The sequence below is a fragment of the Trichechus manatus genome, unplaced genomic scaffold, assembly GCF_000243295.1.
Source record: "Trichechus manatus latirostris isolate Lorelei unplaced genomic scaffold, TriManLat1.0 scaffold00113, whole genome shotgun sequence".
Taxonomy (NCBI): domain Eukaryota; kingdom Metazoa; phylum Chordata; class Mammalia; order Sirenia; family Trichechidae; genus Trichechus; species Trichechus manatus.
In genome coordinates this window covers 9042796-9066463 of record NW_004444049.1, presented here as the reverse complement: position 1 = coordinate 9066463, position 23668 = coordinate 9042796, and the positions used below count along the sequence as shown (strand labels likewise).

Here is a 23668-nt window from a genome sequence, read left to right as displayed (position 1 = left end):
GGGACAGGAAAGCTAGTAATAGGGAACCCAAGGTTGAGAAGGGACAGTGTTGACATGTCATGGGGTTGTTAACCATTGTCATAAAACAATATGTGTACTAACTGTTTAATGAGAAACTATTCTGTAAACCTTCATCTAACGTACAATAAAAAGAAAAAGAAATCTGGAAGAAAAAAAAAAAAAGAATGTAGAGTCATCTCAAATGTGATCCCAAAGGAGAAAATATTGAGTGAGCAAAAGGGCCAAGAACATTTAGAGGGGAGGGGGAGGAAGAGAAACAAATGGAAGAGATGAAAAAAGGGGAGGTACAACAGCAGAATTGGAATTAAGAATCAAAAGAACATGGCATATCAAGAGGAAAGAGATGTTAGCATGCCAGATACCTCCCAGACGTCTGAGAAAGGGTGACTGGACTTGTGGTGACATTTCAGAGAGGGTTCAGAGAGCAGGGCAAGAGGGCTGCATTTAGGTTCTGGGGTTTGAATTCCAAGATTCGTTCCATTACCTGCCAGCTGCAAGGTCAGATTTGTTAATCTCCCTGAGTGCCAGTGTGGCCACCTGCAAAGATGGAGTAACAATACCTAGCTTACACATTGTTGGGAGGAATGAGATTATGAGAAGGAAGAATAAAAACCACCATATACTGAATGTTTACTCTGTTCTAGTCATTGTGCCAAGTACATTTATCCATTATATGGAAGTCCTTTGTACACTCTGAAGTAATGAACCAATGGGAGGAATTATCACTACTGTTAGAATTGGAGATTGTGATGATCTGAGAAATGAATGGGAGATAGAAAGTAGAGGGTTAACAATTCATTCCCCAAATTCAACAGTCAATGGACTGTGGAAGATAGGGGTGATGGCTTGAGAAAGGGGCATTGTCCTAGTCATCGAGTGCTGCTGTAACAGAAAATACCACAAGCAGATAGCTTTAACAAAGAGAAATTTATTTTCTCACAGTCTAGTAGGCTACAAGTCCAAATTTAGGGCATCAGCTCCAGGGGAAGTCTTTCTCTCTCTGTCATCTCTGGAGGAAGGTCCTTGTCATCAATCTTCCCTTGGTCAAGGAGCTTCTCAGGCGCAGGGACCCCACATCCAAAGGACGTGCTCTGCTCCCTCCTGGTGCTGCTTTCTTGGTGATATGAGGTCCCCATTCTCTGCTTGCTTCCTTCTCCTTTTATCTCTTGTAAGATCAAAGGTGGTGCAGGCCACACCCCAGGGAAACTCCCTTTACATTGGTTGAGGGATGTGACCTGGGTAAGGGTGTTTTACATCCCACCCTAATTCTCTTTAACATAATCTAATCTTGCCTCATTAACCACAGGCAGAGATTAGGATTTACAACACATAGGAAAACTACATCTATCACAAAATGGTGGACAACCACACAGTACTAGGAATCATGGCCTAACCAAGTTGGCACATATTTTGGGGGGACACAATTCAATCCATGACAGGCATCTTTGAAGATTTTGTAAAGATTGGGGCAACTTGGCCATATTTATCAACCAAGCAAAGGAAGAGAGGGGAGCAGCCAGGAAGGGCATTCTGCTTCTGCCAGCTGGTCCTGACCTGTCAGTATGCCCTCTCCCCTCTCTGGTTGCCCTACCCTGTGGGTATCTTTCACTTTCACTCTCCTGCTGATCATCCTAGTCCCTTCCCTTCCATGACTCCATCAGTCTACCAGGGGACATCAGAGGCTCCTTGTGAGAACAAGATAGGAAGCCTTCCTCATCCATTCAGTGGGGATTGGTGGCCTGGGCTCTATCCCTACAGCTCTTTCTCCCAAACCACCTCCCCACTCTGCCTAGCCTTTCACTCACTTGGCTGGCTCAGAGGGCCAGGGCTCCAAGCCAACCAGGCCGGCCTCTTTTGTCTCCAATCAAGGTCAATGATCACAGTGAGGTCCTGGCAAGGTCCCTAGGAAGCTGAAGTCCTCAGCACTGCTTGGGGGATGGAAGACCCCTTCTATGGGGCAGGAGAAAGCCACAGGAACCTCATCTGTTTCTGAGATCATCCCTTTTCCAAAGTGACCCTAGGGCCTGCTGGGTATTGTAGTCTTCTCTCATAGTCCATCCAAGTAGTGAGAGCAATCAATAATAGAGGCGCAGGAAGAGGGCAGCTGGGGGCAAGGCAGTGTCTGGTGTTGACAGGCTCTTTGCACCCTCCAGGGCCCATGCCCTGTGGCTCCAGCCTCCTAAAGCTTGCTCTTAATCCAGGTCTTCCTCTTCTCTCTCCCAGAGCACTGCAGGAGCTTCTCAACTGATGTAGCTGCTTCCAGAGTCTCTCCCCTCCATCCCATCCCAGCCCCAACCTGCCTCCAGAGTTCTATGTCTACATCATAGATCTGATCATAGTGTGCTCCTGCTTTGTGAATATCCAAGGCTTCCTACCTCCTCCAAGATAAAGTCCTCCACCCTTGCCATGGCATGTGAGGCCTTTCACAGTCTGAACCCTGCCCACTGCTGGCCTTATCTGAGCCATTCCTCACTGTTCATTCATTCATTCGAGTCTTAAACGTTTTTCAGGGGCCTTGGCTGCTAACCAAAAGGTCAGCAGTTCGAATCCACCAGCTGCTCCTTGGAAACCCTATGGGGCAGTTCTTCTCTGTCCTATAGGGTTGCTATGGGTCGAAATCAACTCCACCACAACGGGGCTTGGTTATTAACTCCTGGTTCCCAAAGCCTTCTGCACCGCTACCTCCCTCTGTTCACCCTTACTTCCCACGCATCCCAGCCAGCCCTCTGCTCAGTCAGGCCAGGTTCCCCAGGGCTCCAGATGAGCCCTTTGCTTCTGGAGCTGGTTCTGAACAGCTCCATCCACCTGGGGTCTGGGGGCCTGACTGGCCCACGGGTAAAAAACCAGTCTCTCCACTTGTTCCTTTGATAAGTAATCTTCAGTAAAGGTATCTTTATTTGATAAAGATATCTTTATTTCCTAGAATGAATATATCTTTCATTTCCTAGAATCTGTACACGTTGCCCAATTGATTGAATGCTCCTTAGAAGCAAGGATAGCGACCGAGACTTCGTCTCACATCCTTTGGACATGTTATCAGGAGGGAGCAGTCCCTGGAGAAGGACGTCACGCTTGGTAAAGTAGAGGGTCAGTGAGAAAGAGGAAGACCGTCAACGAGATGAATGACACAGTGGCTGCAACAATGGGCTCAAACACAGCAAGGATTGTGAAGATGGCGCAGGACCCGGCAGTGTTTCATTTTCTTGTACGTAGGGTCGTTATAAGTCAGACCCGACTCCACAGCACCTAACTTTACTTCCATGTTCCGTCTCCCTCCCGAGCCCGGGCGGAGAAGGGGGATCGAGGAAGCTGTGTAACGTTCATCTTTGCATTCATACCCCATCCTTCCCCCGTCCCCGACTTCTAGAACCAGGAAGCAGAATAGAGGTTCGGCAAGTATTTTCTAAGATTGATTGCCGGTTTCAAAGCCTGGACGAGCCCGAGGGCGGCTCTTTTCTCCAAGGAAGCTGCAGGAAGCCTCTAGATAACGTGACGGCGCGGACAATGTGGAGAGACTGAAGTCCCCACTCCATCGCGCCGCGGCGGGCGTTACTTAGCCCAGCCTGTCGGGAGCGGAGCTGGGCCCGGAAGCTCGGGGCAGCTAGCCCGCCGCCCCGGCCGCGCGCCCGAGTCCTCTTTGTGCCGGCATCAGGTGCAGGCCCGGAGCGCGCACTGCACCGCTGGTCGCTCCCGCGCGCTCGCGCGCGGCTCCCGGCTCCCGGCTCCCCGGGGATCTCCTCTGCGTCTGGGACTGAGACGGAGGAGGGAGGCGGACCGACACGTAGCCGACCTAGCTGTAGGGCCGACTCCACGAGGGCGGGCGGGGGAGCAGGGGACCACAGCTCCAGCCCGCTGGCTTTCGAAAGATCCTCCTGGGCCAATGGCAGGCGGGGCGACGCGCCCGGATTGGTTCAGGCGCTCTGCTGATCAGCGTGGAAACCCCGGCGGCGGGGAACGCGGGAGGATGCGGAGCCTGGGGCAGGGGGGGCCCTGAGCGCCATCGCAGTTTGACTGGAGGCAAAAGTCCATCCGGGGGGGCCAAGGGAGGGGCAGAGGAGGGGACGGCTTAGGGGCACTGGGAAGCCAGGGAGTCGGCCGAAGGAGGCCAGGGAGCCTCTGGCGGGAAGGCGAGCGGGCTGGGGGAGGGGGCGCGGTGGGAGGCGGAGTAGAAGAAGACAAAAGCCGAAAGCGAGCCGGGCCGGGTCGGCACACTCGGGCAGGAGGGGCCATTTGTGCAGCGAGCAGCCGGCGCGGAGAGGCCGTAGTGCGCAGAGCATCCCGCTCGGCCGGCAGCATGGGGAAGGGGGGCAATCAGGGCGAGGGGGGCCCCGAGCGCGAGGCGCCCATACCCACCTTCAGCTGGGAGGAGATTCAGAAGCACAACCTGCGCACGGACCAGTGGCTCGTCATCGACCGCAAAGTCTATAACGTCACCAAGTGGTCCAAGCAGCACCCGGGGGGCCACCGGGTCATCGGACACTACGCAGGGGAAGATGCTACGGTAAGGGTTTGGGGGCTCCTCCACCACCTTTCTGTGCTACCGGTGGGAGTCAGGCACCCTAGGTCCCTGGGCGCCAACCAGACCTCCGGCACTGACTGGAGTTCAGTGCGTCCGGCAGGACTCTGTTGGGCGCGTAACCCGCCTGGAATCCTCCTCTTCTGGGACAGCTGGATCAGCTTGGGGTGGAGGTTCCATTTTGGACCTCGACAGGCAGCTCCGCGGTGGAGATCCTACCGGTAGGGAGCCGTGCTGGATCTAGCGAGCGCGCTGCGACCAAAGTCCGCGCCTTCTGTCGGGTGCCTTCGGAGCCGGGGACTTCCCTAAGGGGGCGCTCAGACCCTAGGGTTTTGGCGCCCCCCTCCCGCGTGGAAGATGGCTGCCCCAGGGCACCACCGGAGGAAGCGGGAGAGGAGGCAGCTAGATGTAGGGACTTGGCGCGCGTCCTGCGCTCTCCTGCCAGACCAGGAACGATAAAGGGAAGCTCGTCCCCGGAAGCCAGGGCTCGCTTCTGCTTTGACTCTTGTGTAAGAAGGTCCGCCATGGCTGCCTGGGAGAGAGACCGCCTGGTAGCTCCCGTTCACAAGCTCCCAAGGACTACCAAGACCGACCCCGAAGGTCGGCCTTCTTGGGGAGTGAGTGGGAGATTGGTGGAAGGAGAAAAGGCTAGAGTTTGCCAAACGTAGTTCGAGAGGGCAACGGGAGCCGGTGAACTTAGCAGCGCTAGTCTTGTTTGCCAACAGGTCGCAGCTGTACCAGAGGTTACTCGCGGACATTCAACTCACTAGCCCTCTCTGTCTCTAAGCCCTGCCAGGAACGGCGTTTCCTGCCCGTGCACTCTGCAGGTAGAGAGCAGCCAGGGCTGCCCATCTTACCAGCTCGAAATGTGGGGTTCAGCCATTACACAGCACCCCCATGGCACCCCACTGCAACCCCCTACTCCCAGCCTGAGAGCTTTTCATTTCTTTAAGGTGCAACTGGAACCCAGTGGACTCACATGCGTGCGAGAGAAAAGAACAAAGGCAAAGAAGAAAGAAAAGGGGTCTCTTGGTGGTAGTGAGCTGGGAGCAGAGAAAAAGGTGTGGCAGGGTAGAGAACAGGGGAAGAGGTGAATGAGGAGAGGCTGAAGGGAGGGACAAAGCCCTTGAGGAAGATCACTCCACCTGGAGGTCTAGGGTGCTGACCCCTTTGTGGGCCTTGGTTGTCCAAGCTGAATGGGTACCTGTCCATTGGTGGAACTCTTCACTACCCCACCTCCTCCCATCTCACCCTGGCTAGCCTGGCCAGGGAAGCTAGACGAGGCAACTGTGATCCAGGCTGTTCACTGGCTCACTGCTTGGTGAGCAGAGCCAGGCTTATTTAAGCTTGAGAAGATGGTCACCCATATCTCCTATAGCTTCTGGCCCCATTCTCTTTTACCTGATTGTGAACACTGCTTAAGCCCTCTGGGGCTGGCGATACTAACCGTAAGTTAGGTGGGTATAGGTTATCACTCATCTTCTGGGTACTACCTCATTTGGACCTTGCCACAAACCTGTGAGTAGGTTGAGTAAGGGTAACTAGTTACCATCAAGTTGTTTCCAACTCATGGCAACCCCATGTGCGTCCGAGTAGAGCTGCCCTCCAGAGTGTTTTCCAGTGGCTGATCTTTTGGAAGTAAATCACCAGGCCTTTTTTGGAGGCATCTCTGGGTGAACTGGAACCTTTAACAGCGGAGTGTGTTAACTGTACAACTCGGCGGGGTGGTGGTGGTTGGGTAAGGGTAATTCCTAATGAAAAGATCTTCTGACTCCTGGTTGAAGTCTTTCCACCATTGTGCTGACCTGTTCATGATTTCATAGAGACGTAAAAGGTTCCTGCCCCATCTGAACTTCACCAAAAATATTCCTAGCAAGACACGTCAGAGATGATGGATTGGTCTGAAGAGTTCATATCGTTAAATAAACATACTTTCTTATGTGGAACTCAGCCTGGCATCTGCTTTGAATTTTATAGTTTAATGAAGACGTGAGACTTATTTCATCTTTCTTCAAGGTGTTCTCATTGCTTACCTGACCTTAAAAATGAGTTTCCCCTAAAATCAGTGCTCAGATCCATTCCATCAGGCTACCAGGGTGCCATGCGTTCTCCCACTCCCTCTGCCTCTAAGTTTGAGCTAAAAATGTAACAGTCTTTTCATCTTGCCCCAGCTGCTCTCTGCATCACTCTCATTGACTGTACATCTGGCATCTTGGATGTTAGCTGTCCTGTTATAAGAAGGGAGGGAGCCAGAGTAGGATGCCAAGAGCCCTGGAATTGAAGACAGAAGGTTGATCCCTTCCACTGCATATGATCACTTTACTGAGCCCCTTTCCTCCTCTGTCTGATACACCTGTACCTATGTCAATGAGGCCCATTTGTGGCAAAGCACTTCGTGAACTGTAAGCGCTAGATAAATGCAGTGTAGTGTTTCAGACAAATGAGAATTAGAGTGAAGATTGTGAAATTGTAAGCACTTGACTGCTAACTGGAAGGATGGTGGCTCGAGTATACCCAGAGGTGCTTTGGAAGAAAGTCCTGGTGATCTACTTCTGAAAAATCAGCCATTGAAAACCCTACGGAGCCCAGTTCTCTTCTGACACACATGAGGTCACCATGAGTCAAAATCGACTAGACGATAACTGGTTTAGACTGTAAAGTCAGCCAAGAGAAATTTGGAAGAAAAGTTTTTTTTTTTAATTGTGGTTTAAGTGAAAGTTTACAATTAAGTTAGTCTCTCAAACAAAGATTTATACACACATTGTTATGTGACCCTGTTGCCCGCCCTGTACTGTGACAGCACACTCCTCCTTTCCACGCTGGATTTCCCATGTCCATTTAACCAGCTCCTGACCCTCTCTGCCTTCTCATCTCGCCTCCGGACAGGAGCTGCCCATTTAGTCTCATGTATCTTCTTGTGCTAAGAAGCACATTCTTCACGAGTATCATTTTATGTCCCATAGTCCAGTCTAATCTTTGTCTGAGGAGTTGGCCTCAGGAATGGTTTTAGTTTTGGGCTAACAGAGAGTCTGGGGGCCATGTCTTCTGGGGTGCCTCTAGTCTCAGTCAAACCATTAAGTCTGGTCTTTGTATTAGAATTTGAGTTCTGCATCCCACTTTTCTCTTGCTCCATCAGGGACTGTCTGTTGTGTTCCCTGTCACGGTGGTCATTGGTGGTAGCTGGGCACCATCTAGTTAGTTCTTCTGGTCTCAGGCTGATGGAGTTTCTGGTTTATGTGGCCCTTTCTGTCTCTTGGGCTAATACTTTCCCTGTGTCTTTGGCGTTCTTCATTCTTGTTTGCTCCAGGTGGGTTGGGACCAATTGATGCATCTTAGATGGCCGCTCGCTAGCTTTTAAGACCCCAGATGCCACTCACCAAAGTGGGATGTAGAACATTTTCTTAATAAACTTTGTTATGCCAGTTGACCTAGATGTCCCCTGAAGCCATGGTCCCCAGATCTCTGCCCCTGCTTCTCTGTCCCTTGAAGTGCTTGACTGTATTCAGGAAACTTCTTAGCTTTGGTTTAGTCCCATTGTGCTGACTTCCCCTGTGATGTGTGCTGTTCTTTCCTTCACCTAAGATAATTCTTGTCTACCGTCTAGTTAGTGAGTACCCCTCTCCCTCTACCCACCCTCGTAACCATCAAAGAATGTTTTCTTCTGTGTTTAAACCTTAAAAGTTTTTTTAATTTACATTATCTTTATTTGGTGTAGTAAGACATAAAGATAATTTCTGTCCCCAAAGCTTACTACTACTACATAAGACTTCGTTCTTTTTTTTTTTTAATAAGACTTTTTGGAAATGAAATACACCACTTGGGGTGAAAAATAAGACTTTTTGGGCATGAAATACACCACCTTTTTTTAATTTTTTTAAACCATCTGGGACCAGATTGGAAGAAGGCCATGGGGAGTCTGGGGAGGGGACTTGGAGACAGACAGAAACAGGCTCAGGATCCAGAGACTCTTGTCTTTACCTGTCTAAGCTTAATGTTGAACAAGTGGCTTTGTTCCTTGGGACATAGACTTCTTCCTCTGAACTGTGGGACCAACAGTATTTAGGGTCCATGCAAAGTTCGGGGATGACTGATGGGTGATAGTTTGGATCCCCTGGAACACATAACACATCAGTGTGTCATTATGAGCCAATCACAGTGCAGTAACATCTTACAAGGGTTCTGGGAGGAGAGGCCAGAAGTCAGGAAAGTCATTCTTGGGGCAGTTCGGGGCCTCAGCATGGGGATTTTGAGAAGAGAAGACCTCAGCAGTCAGGACCCACCTCTTCCCAAGAGAGATGACCTAGTGAAGGGTGAGGACAGTGGCGTTTGGTCCTTCCTCCAAAGTTAGAGCTTGGCCTTGCCTGTGGTAATAAAGTTGCTTAATTTTCACAACTCACAAAGCACACTGACATAAAACCAAACCCATTGCCATCAAGTCAATTCTGACTCATAGTGACCCTATAGGACAGAGTAGAACTGCCCCATAGAGTTTCCAAGGAGCGCCTGGTAGATTCGAACTGCTGACCTTTTGGTTAACAGCCATAGCACTTAACCACTACACCACCAGGGTTTCCACGTTCATATACACTACCTCATTTAATCCTCAAATCAGCCCTCTAGGCTTTCTCATTGCTGTTATGTTTGAAAGCCTTGCCCAAGCTGTGTGCTCAAGTCTTTGTTGCTGACGCTGCCGGGTTCATCCTTCCTTCTTCTTCCATCTTTCCTACCTTCCCTCCTTTTTTCCCCTTCCTCCCTCGCATTCTTTTTTCCTTCCCTTTCTTTCTTCCATTCCTTCCTATACCCACCTCTCTGGTCTCTTTCCCTCTTGTCCTCTGGCGCTTGTTTCTGCCTGTTGCCAAAAAGAACCCTCACCCAGGTCCCAAGAACATCTCTGCTGTTTTCCCAGCAGCACCCCACCACTGGAGAACTTTCTCGGGACTTGTCATCCTCAACAACAATGTATCAAACATTTATGGGCGTCTCCATGGCTCTGAGCTGGGTCTTGTGTACAGAGATGAATAATTCACAGTGACCCAAATCTAGTGGGTTTGCTTCTCTCTCTCAAGCTGTGACTTGACTCTGGAACCTCTGCCTCCAGATGCCCCCACCCCACCCCATCCCCTGCCACCTTGTTTTCCTGCCCTGTCTGCAGCCTGTAGAACCCAGGGAAGGTGAGAACAGGTCAGAAACTCATTCCGTCTTTCAATCTGCTCCGATGCTGCTCTTGTGAAGAGGCAATAGATTGAAAATGGAACGACTCTGTCCTCCTCAGACAGGGTAGGAGTGTTGTGGTATTTCAAGCAGAGCACCTGAGTTTCAGTCCCAGCGTTTTGAATTCCTACGCAAGTGACTTTCAAGGTCTGTGAAATGGGAATAACAAGGAAATTATCAGGCTCAAATGGACCAGGTGTGCAATCACTCTTGAAACTTCAGCACCCTGTACAGGTGTGGGGGACCAGCACCTTGTCCCCTTAGCATCATGTGTGATCCCTAGCACCCCTAGTACGGAGTTCAGTAAAAAGAAAAGGCGGAACAGCAGAAAGAGGAACCTTCATGACCGGTTTTGCAGAAGGAACACACATTTGCTGTGCATGACCCCCACCCCACCCCCCGCTGTGGATTGGAGGGCAGCTCCACCCCCTCCGTGTGGGACCATTCTTGCTGCCCCAGCCCAGCGTTCCTGGTATTGGCTCTGTGACATGACTATGGCAAGTGGCATCAGCAGAGTTGGCTTCCTGTTGTAACCCCTTCAGCCCCAGCTTCCCTTTGTAGGGGCCCACTTCCTGTGCAAATCTTCCACCCCTGGGCAGTGTGTGTGCACTGTGTCAGTGGAGATGCTCCCGCTGAGGGGCTCTTTGGCCCCAGAGCACAGCTCCGCCAGTCCGCACTGCTTGTTTGCCTTGCCCAGGACTTGGCACTTGGGCTTCCGGCTCTGCCTCCATCTCTGCTGCCAACAGGAAGTCAGCATCTTCGTCTCTGCTCTTTCTAAAACTTGGGTCAAGGGGTGAAGAAGTCCCTCTTTTGCGTCCCCTCCCCCTGTAAGCACTTGGTCCACAGAGCCCTGTTCCCCGAGCTGGCTCATCCCACCGCCCCTGAGTCCTGGGCTAACGGCCAGACGTTCAGAGTTGGGTTAGAGACTGGCCTGGCACAGGAAGCGCTCACATCTCTGCAAGGAAGATTGGCGCATCCAGCAACATCATGGCACCAGGTGCTGAGTGCAGAGGGAGCCAGGCGTTCCACCTGGAGCAGGGGGACAGGGGTAATGTCACGAAGTTGGCTGATGTTGGAGCTGGCCGACGGCAGAAGACACAATTGGCCAAGATCAGAAAGTATGACATACACATGTCTGCCTTTTAGGATCCTGGGTGTTGGGATGCTTCCTCCTGCAACCTGAATCCCCCACCCCATCCCTACCTACCTTCCTGGGGGCCAGCTCGGCTCTGCTCTCAACCTGCTCTCAACCAGTCTGCCTCTCCAGACAAATGATCTCGCTCCTCCTCTTCACCTGCATCCCGGGTCCTCTTCCTGAAAAGCCTTTGGCCTCTCTCCCTGTCAGACAAGGGTGGAGCCTGGTTCCAATTCTTGTTCCAAGATCAACGTTTGGTTTGGCCCTGTGCTGCCATGCACCGTGGCCTGCCTTGCACCAGCCAGACATTTCTGTAGTCAACAGTGTGTGAACCTACAAGTGTGTGGCCCTTTGGAGGGAGAGTGATCCGCTGTGATGGAGGAGGAAGCTCATTTAGCTTGAGGCCTTTGTACAGTTGTCACTCAGTATCCATGGGAGATTGGTTCCAGGACCCCCCTCGGATACCAAAATCCGAAGATGCTCAAGTCCCTTGTATAAAATGGCATAGTATTTGCATATAATCTATGCACATCCTTCCGTATACTTTGAATCACTAGATTACTTATAATACTTAATAAAATGTAAATGCTATGTAAATAGTTGTTACACTGTATTGTTTAGGGAATAATGACAAGGAAAAAAAAAGTTTTTTAAAAAAATATTTTCGATCCGTGGTTGGTTGAATCTGCAGATGCAGAACCCGCGGATACGGAGGGCCAACTGTACTGCAGGGGAAAGAGCTCTGGAGTTGACACCTGCCTCGAATCCTGGCTTGACTACTTCCTGGAGTGTGACCCTCGGCAATAACTTCACCTCCCTAGGCCTCTTTCCACATCTCTACAATATGGCCTGGTAGTGCAACAATTAAGCGCTTGGCTGCTAACTGAAGGGTTGGTGGTTTGAACCCACCCAATGGCTCTGAGAGACAAAAACCTGGTGATCTGCTCCCATAAAGATTACCCACTGCCACTGAGTCGATTCTGACTCATAGCGACCTCATAGGGTTTCCAAGGCTGTAAATCTCTATGGGAGCTGACTGCCACATCATTCTCCCTCAGAGCTGCTGGTGGTTTCGAACCACCGACCCTTTGGTTAGCAGTCAAGTGCTTTAACTACCAGGCCTAGAAAAGCCTATGGGGCAGTTCTCTGTCACATGGGGTGGCTATAAGTCAGCTTGACATGACAGCACTTGGCAACAACACCACCACAATATGGCTTACCTGACAGAGTTTGTGAAAGATTTGTGGGATTATGTGTGCAAAGCCCTTACCTCAGTGACTAGTGTACGTAATCTCAACACAGCAGCTATGCGAACCGTGAAATTTGGATGGATGGAGAAGACAGAGAATTCTGAGTGTTTCAGAAGCATAAGCCAAGTGGTGTAAAATGGTGGGAGAAAAGTCTGAACATGGCTGCGAGTGGACAAGCCTCCTGGGGTCAGAGGCTGTGCAGCTGGGGGGTCTTGGGCTCATTCATTCATTCTGAGCCCTCTTGTTTGGCACCGTTGTAGGCACTGGGGTTACTGCAGTGAATAAGACAGGCGTGGCTCTTCCACTGTAGCACTTAAGTCCTAGTGGGGGAGACAGACAATAAAAGGTGAGGAAATAATATAGTTTTCAATCAGGATAACTGCTATGAAGATAAAACAGGGTAATGCCCTAGAGAAACCCAGGATGCCTGGCCAATGCACATGGGCAGCCACCACCTGTATGTCAGGGCAGGCTTGCGTGTTGCTCTGGTGCTCAACAGGTTTCAGCGGAGCTTCCAGACTAAGATGGACTAGGAAGACAGGCCTGGAGATCTGCTTCCAGAAATCAGGCAGTGAAAGCCCAGTGGATCCCAATGCTCTGATCCGCAACCAATCACAGGGATGACACAGGACCAAGCAGTGTTTTCATTCCATTGTTGCTATGAGTCAGGGGCACACTTGATGGCGGCTAACAACAACAATTTCAGATGGGGTGGTTGGGAAATGCCTCTTCGATGTGACTTTGGGGCCCAGAGCTAATTGGAGCTGGCCCCATGTTGATATGGAATGCAAAGTCCCTGGTATGGGAATGAGCTTGGTGCGTTCAAGGACGGCCTGCTCAGTGCCTCAGGAAGCTGCTAGATTTACCACCGACAATGAGCTGATCCAGCAGGGGCATGTGGGAAAGAGCAGTTGCTGGAGCCACTTGAGCACAGGTCTTCACCCTCCCCAGCTTCAGTTTTTTCATCTGTAGAGGAGGACTTCGAAGCTTCCGTGTGGTAACACAAACAATGCTCCTGGCTCCCTGCCTGGCATGTGTGGGTTCCCTTCTCCTGGCCTCAGGGAGTGAGGCTGCCTGAGAGGATTCAGAGTGCCCTCCAGACATGGCTGATGAGGGGGCTCTGTGAGAGCAGCGGTGTGTCTGTCTGCTCCCCCAGGTTCCTGGCCCAGGCAGGGCCTTGGAAGGGTGACCTGGAACTGAAGGGTTGGGATATGGGTGTGAAATGAATGCCCTGGCAAGCTCTCGACTTTCACCTTTACAGAGAAGTGAAGCGTAATCATTTCGTAATCTGACACAGCAGCTGTTCCTCAGGAAAATGTTGTACAAAGGACTTCCGATTCATTGCACAAAAGATGTCGTCAGATGTGAGGAGAGCGGGCTTTTTCAGGCCAAGCCCCGGGCTCTGAATTTGGAAGCTTCTGCTGGGCCTTTCCCAGGGCCTTCTAACATGGGAGGGTCGTCCCTTTGCAGAGGAGACTGGAACAGGGGTGGGGGTGACACGCCCAGAGTCCTGCAGAGCTTGTCGGCCCTGGAACCTGGGCCTCCTGACTGCCTGCCCAGGGGCCTTGGAATAGCACTTCTGCTTTCTCTGAAACTATACTTGATCTGATCCCTGTCGTCCTTGGTTGCTGTCGAGTTAATTCCGACCCCATGTGTGCAGAGTAGATCTGCCCCATAGGGTTTTCCAGGCTGGGACGTTTTAGAAGCAGATTGCCAGGCCTGTCTTCCAAGGCTTTTCTGTGTGGGTTTGAACTGCCAGCTTTTCAGCTAGTAGTTGAACACTTAATCACCTACGCCACCCAGGGACTCCTGTCCTTTTTTGCTCAGCTAGAGGAACAGACTTCCTTTAAGAAAACCCTGGGTCCAGTTTTCCTCTGCACAAAGTGTTGCGCTGTTAAGTCTGTTCTAGACTCAAATAGAACAAAGATCAGGCAGACGGACTTGAAGGCAGGGATGAGGTAAGGAGACAGGGGAAGAGTGGCAATTACTGTTGGGAGATACTCTGATGGGAGCTGAAAAGATTTTTATGGGTTGTTGGCATTTTCCCCTCAATTTCTTTTTTTGAAATTTCCAAACATATACAGGAAAGTTGAAAGAATAAAGGAACCCCTCTATATCCCCAACCCAGATTCACATTCTGCCACATTTGCTTTCTCCCTCTTTATGTAGTTTTATTTTTTGGCTGAACCATTTTAAAATGCATCATTGTGACACCTGTGGGGTTAACTTGGAGTCCCTGTGTGGTACAAATGGTAATGTACTTGGCTGCTAACTGAAAGGCTGAAGGTTCAAGTCCATCCAGAGGCACCTCGGAAGAAAGCCCTGGTAATTTACTTCTGAAAAATCAGCCTCCGGGGATAGTTTCAGGAGTTGCTTTGTTTTGTTTCCCATTATATCCTAAACACGTTTTCTATGAGGTATTAGTCTTCAGTCTTGTTATTGATCACCATGCGTGATGTGGGTAAGGAGCTGCTGTGCTGTGGTGGCTGGTGCGTTCACAGTAAGGCACCCAGCTCAGGAGCCACAGTGGTGCAAGCCCTACCTGCACTCGTTCCAGCCCCTGCCCACGTGGTGCATCTCCCTGGAAGGCCTCCTTTTGCCGACTTGCCCAAAGGCAGCCACACGTCTGTACACAAGCCCTCGGTGAGCTCAGCATGCCCACGATGCCCAAGTCAGGGCAGAGGCCCACGTGGCTGCGTGGCTGGAGGTGGGCATTGAGGGGTCTGCCAGAGATGAGGCTGGAGAGGGCATATGGAGCCAGATCAAGGGACACCCCGTTTGATGTCTCCAAGGTGGGGGGAGGAGCAGATAGAGGTGGGGTCCCATCCTCACCACCTGCCCCTCTGCTTCCCAGGACGCCTTCCACGCCTTCCACCCCAACCTCGATTTTGTGCGCAAGTACATGAAGCCTTTGCTGGTCGGGGAGCTGGCCCCAGAGGAGCCCAGCCAGGACCGCGGCAAGAACGTGAGTTGGGCAGGGGGCCAAGGAGGGAGAGGGGCGCTCAGCTTGGGGAGGGGAGCCTTTGTGCCAGTCTTGGAGAAGGGACGCTGCCTGTCACGCCAGGAGCCAGGCTGGTGGCTGCATCTTCCCCCTCCTTCCTTCCCTTCTTTCTACAAAGATGCCCGCTGCTGGTCTGGGACAGGGCAGTCTAGGGGAAAGACTGCAGAAACACACAGGAAGACAGCAGATAGTGATGTGCTCGGTGGGAAAGCGGGGCCCCTGAGTGGTCAGGGAGTGCCTCTTTGAGAAAGAACCACCACTACTTAGCCATTTGCTCCTGGTCTAGGACATGTCAGCCACCAGGCCAGGTGCTGGGCTTTCGAGACAACAGTAAGTAAAAGTAGCAACACCTGAAGCCTCATAGGGCTCTTTTGTTAAACGGCTGAAAAGCGTGTCACCTAAGACCCCATGTCCACGATGGAGCAGCATGGTCCAGTCCCTCTTCCTGCCCCTCCCCTCTCTCCTCAATCCCAGCCTTCCCCCGCCCGAGTCGCCGTTCTCCAGAAGCCTGGATCTAGCCTGGACCTGAGGGCCCTGCTCACTCCGGGAGCCGCCCAGCCAGCCTCATCCAGGGCAGCATGTGCAGGTCTGCACCAGGCTCATGACCCCAGAGCTGGTGCCAGAGCCCAGGGCTGAGGCTGGCACTGCCTGCGTCACCAGCAGACAGGATGGTGGTGCAACCCGACTCCACCTGTCTCCTGGCAGGCTATGCCCTGCCTCAGTGCCAGCGGGCAGCTGGGTCCCTTTGTTGGCTGTGCTTCGGCAGCCAGAGCACCCTCCCTGCCCGACGGGGACGGCTCTTTCAGAGCTCCCGCCTCTGATTCGCATCCGGGATAGGAACATTTCCTGGTGAAGCCAGACCCTGTCCCCAGCAAGACCCTCCTCCTCTTGCTGACCCCCTAGCTTGGAGTGATCCATCCCTGACCCCTTCACCTTGAGGGTCTCAGCAGAGCCAGGCTGAGCACAGGGTCTCCATCTTGTTCAGTGGCCTCACCATTGTACTTGGTCTTCTGAGGAAATTAAGGCCATTCTGCGCATGCTCCGGGGGCTGTGAGCTCTCCTCCCCTCCGGACTTCTGGGTCTCTGCCCCTCCTCACACTGTTGCCTTCTTCCCTTGCTCAAACTGACCTCCAGGTCCCATCCCACCTTCTTCACGCGTGGCTCTGTCTTCTGTCCCTTTTGACCCTCACCAGCGCCCTTCTAGGCTCCCTCCTTCCTGACATTGTGTCTCTGGCTCCCATCCTTCCTCCCTGTCACAGCTGCCCATATGGATAGCTTCTTCATTGCTTACCACGCAGTCTCCCAGATCTGTCTTCCTCCATCCACACACCACCAAAACTGCTCTTTCCAAGTCCCCTGGTGATGTCCCAGTGGATTCCTTTAGTTCCTTTGTCTCTGCTTTCTTTCCCCTCCTGCCCTGCCTCCCAGCTTCCTTCTTTCTCCCAGTGATGCCATCATTTCTCCAAAGCCATTCCTGGCTTGCATCTCTCTCCCTGGCTCCGTGTGCCCAGTGGTCACCAAATCCTCTCCTGTGCTCTCTGGGGGCAGGGACTTCATCCTGGACTATTCGTGTCTTCCTCACCTCAACCCTCTGGAGACCTGATGGAGGGCCCAGAACTGGAGAGGCCGTGGAGTGGGGTGGAAAAAGCAAACTCTGAGTCAAACCCTTTCTCTGCCACTGAGCTAGCTGTGGACAGAGTCCCCAGGGCTGTGCCAGGCACACGGTAGGCACAAGGCAGATGGCAGCCGTTGGTGGTGCTGTGGTCACAAGGCTTTGGTCCCCTCTAGAGTGTGGCTGGGTGGCTGACTCCCTTCCTGGGGCTCTTGCTCAACAGTCGCAGATCACCGAGGACTTCCGGGCCCTGAAGAAAACAGCTGAGGACCTGAAGCTGTTCAAGACCAACCACCTGTTCTTCCTCCTCCTCCTGGCCCACATCATAGCCATGGAGAGCCTCGCATGGTTCATCATCTTCTACTTTGGCAATGGCTGGATTCCGACCCTCATTACGACCTTTGTTCTTGCTACCTCGCAGGTGAAGTGTGACACCCTCATCTGTCTCTTGGAGCTCACATGCTCTTCCCCGCCATCTTGCAGGGGCCTGGTGCATATTGGCAGAAGCAGTGATGAGATCTGTGGCCCTCTCTCCCCAGGTTCAGGCTGGATGGCTGCAACATGACTACGGCCACCTTTCTGTCTACAAGAAATCCAGGTGGAACCACATCGTCCACAAGTTCATCATTGGCCACATGAAGGTAAATATCGCAGCCCCGGGCATCCTGTCGGGTAGATGTGGGGGCAGCGCCATCAAACTTTGCTCTGAGACAAGGAGCCCTCTCAGATCAGTGCCCTGATGTAACAAGGCAGGTCTGCCTATGAGAACTGCATTCTGCTGGCTGGGCCATGCTATAGCACCTTTTCCATTCCTGGCACGTGCCTCTCCTGTCTGTTGGCTCGGATGATCGTTATATCATTTGATACCCCCATCTAAGGACTGAAAGGGGGCAGTGGTGGTTCAATGGTAGAATTCTTGCCTTTCATGCAGGAGACCTAGGTTCGAGTCCCAGCCAGTGCACCTCATGAGCAGTCAGTGGAGGCTTGTGTGTTGCTCTGATGCTGAACAGGTTTCAGCTGAGCTTCCAGACTAAGATGGACTAGGAAGAAAGACCAGTGATCTGTTTCTGAAAATCAGCCAGTGAAAACCTCATGGATCACAACAGTCCTATCTGCAACTGACTGTGGGGATTCCACAGGACTGAGCAGTTAAATACGTTGTGCCTGTGGTCGCCATGAGTTGGGAGCTGACTTGACCGCATCTAACAACAACGGCAATAACCTAAGGATATAGCTAATAAATCCCTTTTAGTTTGGGGCCAGTAAAAGAACATTCTGTCTTGATGAATTGGTACACTTCCTTTCGTTAGGTAACATGAGCTATTTATCTGGATAGCATAAACAGCTAAGTCCTTGGCTACTAGCCAAGAGGTTGGTGGTTCAAATCTGCCCAGAGTTACCTCAGAAGAAAGGCCTGATGATCTGCTTCCAAAAGGTCACATCCGCTGGAAAAACCCTATACGTTGTTCTACTTTGAAATGTGTGGGTTTGCAATGAATCAGAATCGACTTGGCAGCAACTGGTTGGGTTTTTTTTTGGCTTGGTTCTCCTTTATTTCTTTGAGTGGCCAGGACGTGCAAAGCAAAGTTTGGAACAGCAACTCTCCTCAGTCTTAAAGTTTTTGGTATGCAGTACTTATCTCTCCCTCCTATCACATGCCATGTAAGCTTTTATCTTTATTGTAGTCATTCCATTATGTATGAGTCCTTTACTGTAAGCCGTCTCCAATATTTTTTGGAAGTATGTGGGGTCTGAAAAGTAAGCACTGTTATTACGTATGTCCTTACAGATCAGGGCCATCAAACAGTATAATCAACTGAGCCAGTAGACAAAAGCTGTTTAAAACTCAGAAGGTAAGGCTGTTCTACTCTTACCATCCTGCAGATGAGGGGTGAACCTATAGAAGCATTACAGCATTGCAAGTTTGTAAAAAGACAAGCCGGACTTGCCAATGACCTTGTGGTGATTTGATGGGCATTTTGGAGATAAGTCTTTGCCACTCTCCATTTCCTGGCCCAGCCCTACCCCTAATGGCATCTGGCTGCTTCCTGAGAAAAGCTGGGTGCTAAATGGGCTCAAACATAGCAATGATTGTGAGGATGGTGCAGGACAGGGCAACGTTTCCTTCTGGGATACAGAAGGTCACTGTGAGTCGGAGCCTTCTTGATGGCACCTAACAACAATAAAGACTTCCATAGCATTCCACTACTAGCCGAATGGTTGGTGGTTTGAACCCATCCAGAGGCGCCTTGGAAGGCAGGCTTGGCAATCTGCTTCTGAAAGGTCACAGCCTTGAAAACCCTATGGAGAAGTTCTACTCTGTACACATGGGGTTGCCATGAGCTGGAATCAACTCGACGGCAACTAGCAACAATAAAGACTCCCGTTCCTCTGGAACCTGGCTTGGGAAGAGCTAAGTGTCCCCCCTTGAGGTGCAGACTGCATTGAGCCCTCGGCTTGCCTGCTGTGTCTGTGGTTGGGGGTGAACCACCCTTGAGCTTATAGCCAGTTCCACAGCAAGCGGTTTGCCTGGCCCTGAGCCTGAAGCGGTCTGAGAACCTGGTTTCTTTCCAGAATTTCAGATGGTGAAATAGTAGAGTGCTTTGTTTCATTTTATGCTCCTTTCTGGTGGATAAAACTCTCTTCAGTATTAGAAAGTAACGTTTTACTCCCGACCCTTGTTATCCCCCACACTGAACAAAGATGGGCTGTGTCCTGCTCCCAGACTCTGGGCTGGCCTGGAAGGGCTCTTCCTGCCCGGTGGCCCTCCGTTCTGCTCTTGCATCATCAGGAAGACCTGGCCAAGACAGACTGGCCTCCACGTAGAATGTCTGCTTGTGAAATCAGAACTCTGGGATGATGGGAAACAGGACCATTGGGCTCAGAGGCTAGAGGCGGTCAGGGATGTGGGTCCCACTCAGGGTTCGCCAGCCCCTGCTGACTGTGTCCTTGGCCATGTGTCACTGAGCCAGGCCAGTGGCGTGGCCGTGCGGCTCCCCAGGAGGGTCACAGTTTGCCCCACAGCTCTGGGCACTCCACAGTCACGAAGCTGTGAGCAAGCCTTGTAGTCTCTCCATGCCTCTGTTACCTTCTCTGGGAAAAAAGACTGGCTGCAGGGAGGCCTTCGAGCATCCTGCCAACTCAGATGTTCTGGTACAAGCTGCTTCGGATAGTGAGCAGGATGTGTGCGGCTTGAGAGGCCGGTCAGCTTCTCACTGGCATTCTGGCTGTGGGAGGCTTTCACGCATGTGTTCACCACATCCTGACTTCCCCTTTCCCTTTAGGCCATGTCACTTCTGGTGCACATTTCTTCCAGAGGGTTATCTTTTACAAAGACTTTTCTCAGCAGTCACACCCTGCTTAAAACCGTTTAATCATCAGGCATTGCACTTACATGCCAACCGCGAGGCCCACGCCCCGTAGATGCTGCATCTGGATGTGGAGATCTGCTGGTCTCTCCACAGCCTCATTTCTGGAACTAGGGTACAGCAAGTGAGGCACTCACCTAGGGCTCAAAACTTAAAGGGACAACAAAAACCTCAGTAATCAAGCTAAATAATTTTTTTTTTTTTATTGTGCCGAAAACGTACACAATAAAACACTCACCACTCAACAATTCCTATATGTGTAATTCAGGGACATTGAATACGTTCTTCAAGTTGTGCAATCATTCTTGCTATCTTTTTCCAAATGATTTCACCACCTTTAATGTTACCTCAATGCCCCTAAGCAAAAGCTCCCCCCGCCCCTCCCACCTTTGTCATTGTTGTCTTGTGCTATGGATTCGATTCCTACTCATAGAGACCCTATGTGTTACAGAATAGAACTGCCCCATAGAGTTTTCTTGGCTGTAATTTTTGTAGAAGCAGATTGCCAGGTCTTTCTCTCATGGAGCCATAGCTACTAATAATCTTGGTCTCTATAAGTAAGATCGTACAATGTCTGACCTTTTGCGACTGACTTATTTCACTCAGCATAATGTTTTCAAGGGTCATCCATGTGGCATGCATCAGGAGTTTGTTTTTCTTTATAGCTGAGAAATATTCCGTTGTATGTATGTACCACATTTTGTTTATCCATTCATCTGTTGATGGGTGCCCAAATGTTTTAATGCAGCATATTAAAAAGTAAAAATTAATGCAAAAAAATCCCGAGGAACAAAATACCAAAATTTTATGCTGAGCCATGTTGGAACCAGAGGTAAAAGGAAAAAGGTGTGCCCCTGTGTACTTGTTTAGGAGCCCTGGTGGCGCAGTGGTTAAGCTCTCGGCTGCTAACTGAAAGGTCGGCGGTTTGAACCCACCAGCCACTCTGCAGGAGAAAGATGTGCCTTATGGGGTAAATTTACTCTGTCCTGTAGGGTCGCTATGAGTCGGAATAGACTCCACAGCAGTGGGTTTGGTGGTTTGAGTTTATATATATGTGTTTGTATGTTTTTTAATAGGCTGATATTTTTTCCAGAACATTAGTTGAGAAATATTTAAAAATTGACAAGTTGGTGTATTAAAAGTCACCCTATTACTTTAAGTTTAAATATTTTATTTACACCAAGACAGAATTTATTATTTTATTTAAGTTCATTAAAATTTAAGATTGTTATTTGGTAAATAGAAATTGTCAAACATGGCAATCCTCTGTTTGAAAATGAGATGAGCAAAAAATTAGATTTTGAAAATATTATTGATGAGCTTCCTTCCATTAAAGCCAGAGGTGGACATTTTTTCCTTTTGCTTCAGGCTTCGAGACGCTTGCTTGGCCCAGCACTGCCTGGGTCTCTGGCTCACCACAGGGCCTTCGTTTGGTTTCTGGAGCAGCCCATGCTCTCCTGCCCCTCTCCCCTGGTTGGGAAAGCACTCCATAGTCTCTGGCCACCTGCTGCTTTTCCAGTTCTGTCAGCTGCCCTCTTTCCTAGCCTTATTTCAGCTTGGTGTGGTGCTGGGAAAGGCTGTGGGTGCCCTCACTAGCCAGAAGCTCCCTGAGGGTAAGGCTCACCACTTCTCCCAGGGCCCAGCACAGTGGCTGGCCCAGAGCAGCAGCATCAGCACAGCATTCTGGGAACATGGAGGGCTGGTGATTATTCCTGGACAGCCAGGGCCTCACAGTGCCCGGGAAGGAGCGGTTCTTGAAGAATAGAAGGGAATCAGGGCAGAAAATAACCAAAACCAAACCCATTGCCATCAAGTCGATTCCAAAGTGTTACAGAGTAGAACTGAGCTCCACAGGGTTTTCTTGGGTCCCTGTGTGGCACAATAGTTTGCACTCGTCAGGTAACCGAAAGGTTGGAGGTTCGAACCCACCCAGTGGCACCTTGGAAGAAAAGGTCTGGCGATCTGCTTCTGTAAAGATTACAGCCGAGAAAACCCTATGGAGCAGTTCTATTCTGTAACACGTGGGTTGCCATGAGTCAGAATTGCCACAACGGCACAAGACAACAACAACGATGATCTCTACGGAAGTAGATTGCCAGGACTTTCTTTCACGGAGTCGCTGGGTGTGTTCAAACCACCAACCTTTAGGTGGGTAGTCAGGTGCAAACCATTTGCGCCACCTAGGGACCTGGCAGAAAATAGCACGGACGAAAAATATTTTGTCATTACATCGGATCCCAAGACCAGGGAGAGGTGTGACTGTCCCACCTCACGGACACTCATCCCATTGCATGTGGTCTTCGTGGCCCATCTTTCTTGCTTCTGCTTATTCATTCAACAAACAGCTACTGGTTGGTATTTTCTAAACATCATGCTTATTGGTAACCTGCCTTTTCCCTCAACTTCATTGTGCCAAAGACTTCCATTTGATTCTTCCCAGGAATTTTGTTCTTTTTGACCAGAAGCTCGAATATGTCTTCTGATTCCTCAATCTTCTAAGCTTTTTCACTCTCCGACATATTTTTGCTCTGATAGGTTTTGAGATCTGCCTGTTCCCAGGGCCTGAGATCATAACCAAGGCCACAGCTGTTCATAGCTGTTCCCACCCATGGCTTTAGTGGCCAGTGGCAGAATTCTCAGAGACCATGTTTGTGCCAAAAGCATCACTCAAGTAAAATGCTTGTTTTAGCAAATAGGCCATTTTGTAGATGGCCAGACCCTTAGCCAAAGCATCGTTCCAGGGACAATTCTTCAGGCTAACCGGTCAGAAAAGTCTGTTTCTTGTATAACTAGGTGGTGCCTGGCTACTACCACCCACTGCTCGGACAGGGATCATAATAGATGGTCCCAAACAGAGCTGGAGAAAAATGTAGAACAAAATTCTAACTCTCAAAAAAAGACCAGACTTACTGGCCTGACAGACTGGAGAAACACCGAGACTATGGCCTCCGGACACTCTTTTAGTTCAGTAATGAAGTCATTCCTGAGGTTCACACTTCGGTCAAAGATTAGACAGGCTTCTAGAAAAAAAAAAAAAAAAAAACGAGACTAAAGGGGCACACCAGCCCAGGGGGGCAAGGACTAGAAGGCAGGAGGGGACAGGAAAGCTGGTAACGGGAGAGTGTTGACATGTCATGGGGTTAGTAACCAATGTGACAAAGCAATATGTATAGTGTTTAATGAGAAGCTAATTTGTTCTGTAAACCTCCATCTAAAGTACAATAATAAAAAAAACATAAAATAAAAAAAGAAAAGGAAAGTCTATTTCCTTCTGTGCGTCACTGGGCAGCTTAGTTGATGGTCAGGCCTCAACAAGCTGCGTCAAGAGCTTGAGCTGGGAGATGGAAATCCGTGGCCTTGAAATAAATACCCATGTCATGCTTCTTGTCTCATACCAGTTGCTGTCGAGTTGACCTGGCTCATAGCAACCCCATGTGTGTCAGAGTAGAACTGTGCTCTGTAGAGTTTTCTTTTTCTTTTTTTTAATGTGCTTTAGATAAAGGTTTACAGAACAAATTAGTTTCTCACTAAACAATTAATACACATATTGTTTT

General features: G+C 50.4%; 1 protein-coding gene and 1 non-coding gene across 4 annotated transcripts in view; both read left to right on the top strand.

Annotated features, from left to right (window-relative positions):
- Positions 1–23668, top strand: part of FADS2 (fatty acid desaturase 2) — a 61891-nt gene that overhangs the window by 11795 nt on the left and 26428 nt on the right. Inside the window, exons 1-4 of one of the 3 annotated variants that reach the window (XM_004383858.3) lie at positions 3973–4522; positions 14988–15098; positions 16970–17167; positions 17286–17387. In XM_004383858.3, the coding sequence (XP_004383915.1) occupies positions 4316–4522; positions 14988–15098; positions 16970–17167; positions 17286–17387 (618 nt within the window). In that variant the 5' untranslated portion in view covers positions 3973–4315. Of the gene's footprint in view, positions 1–3972; positions 4523–13906; positions 14092–14987; positions 15099–16969; positions 17168–17285; positions 17388–23668 lie in introns of those variants that run through there. The other 2 variants (XM_023738263.1, XM_023738264.1) reach the window with 2 other exon arrangements.
- Positions 17637–17707, top strand: TRNAE-UUC (transfer RNA glutamic acid (anticodon UUC)). The gene has a single exon. It is a non-coding gene; the product is annotated as a tRNA-Glu (tRNA).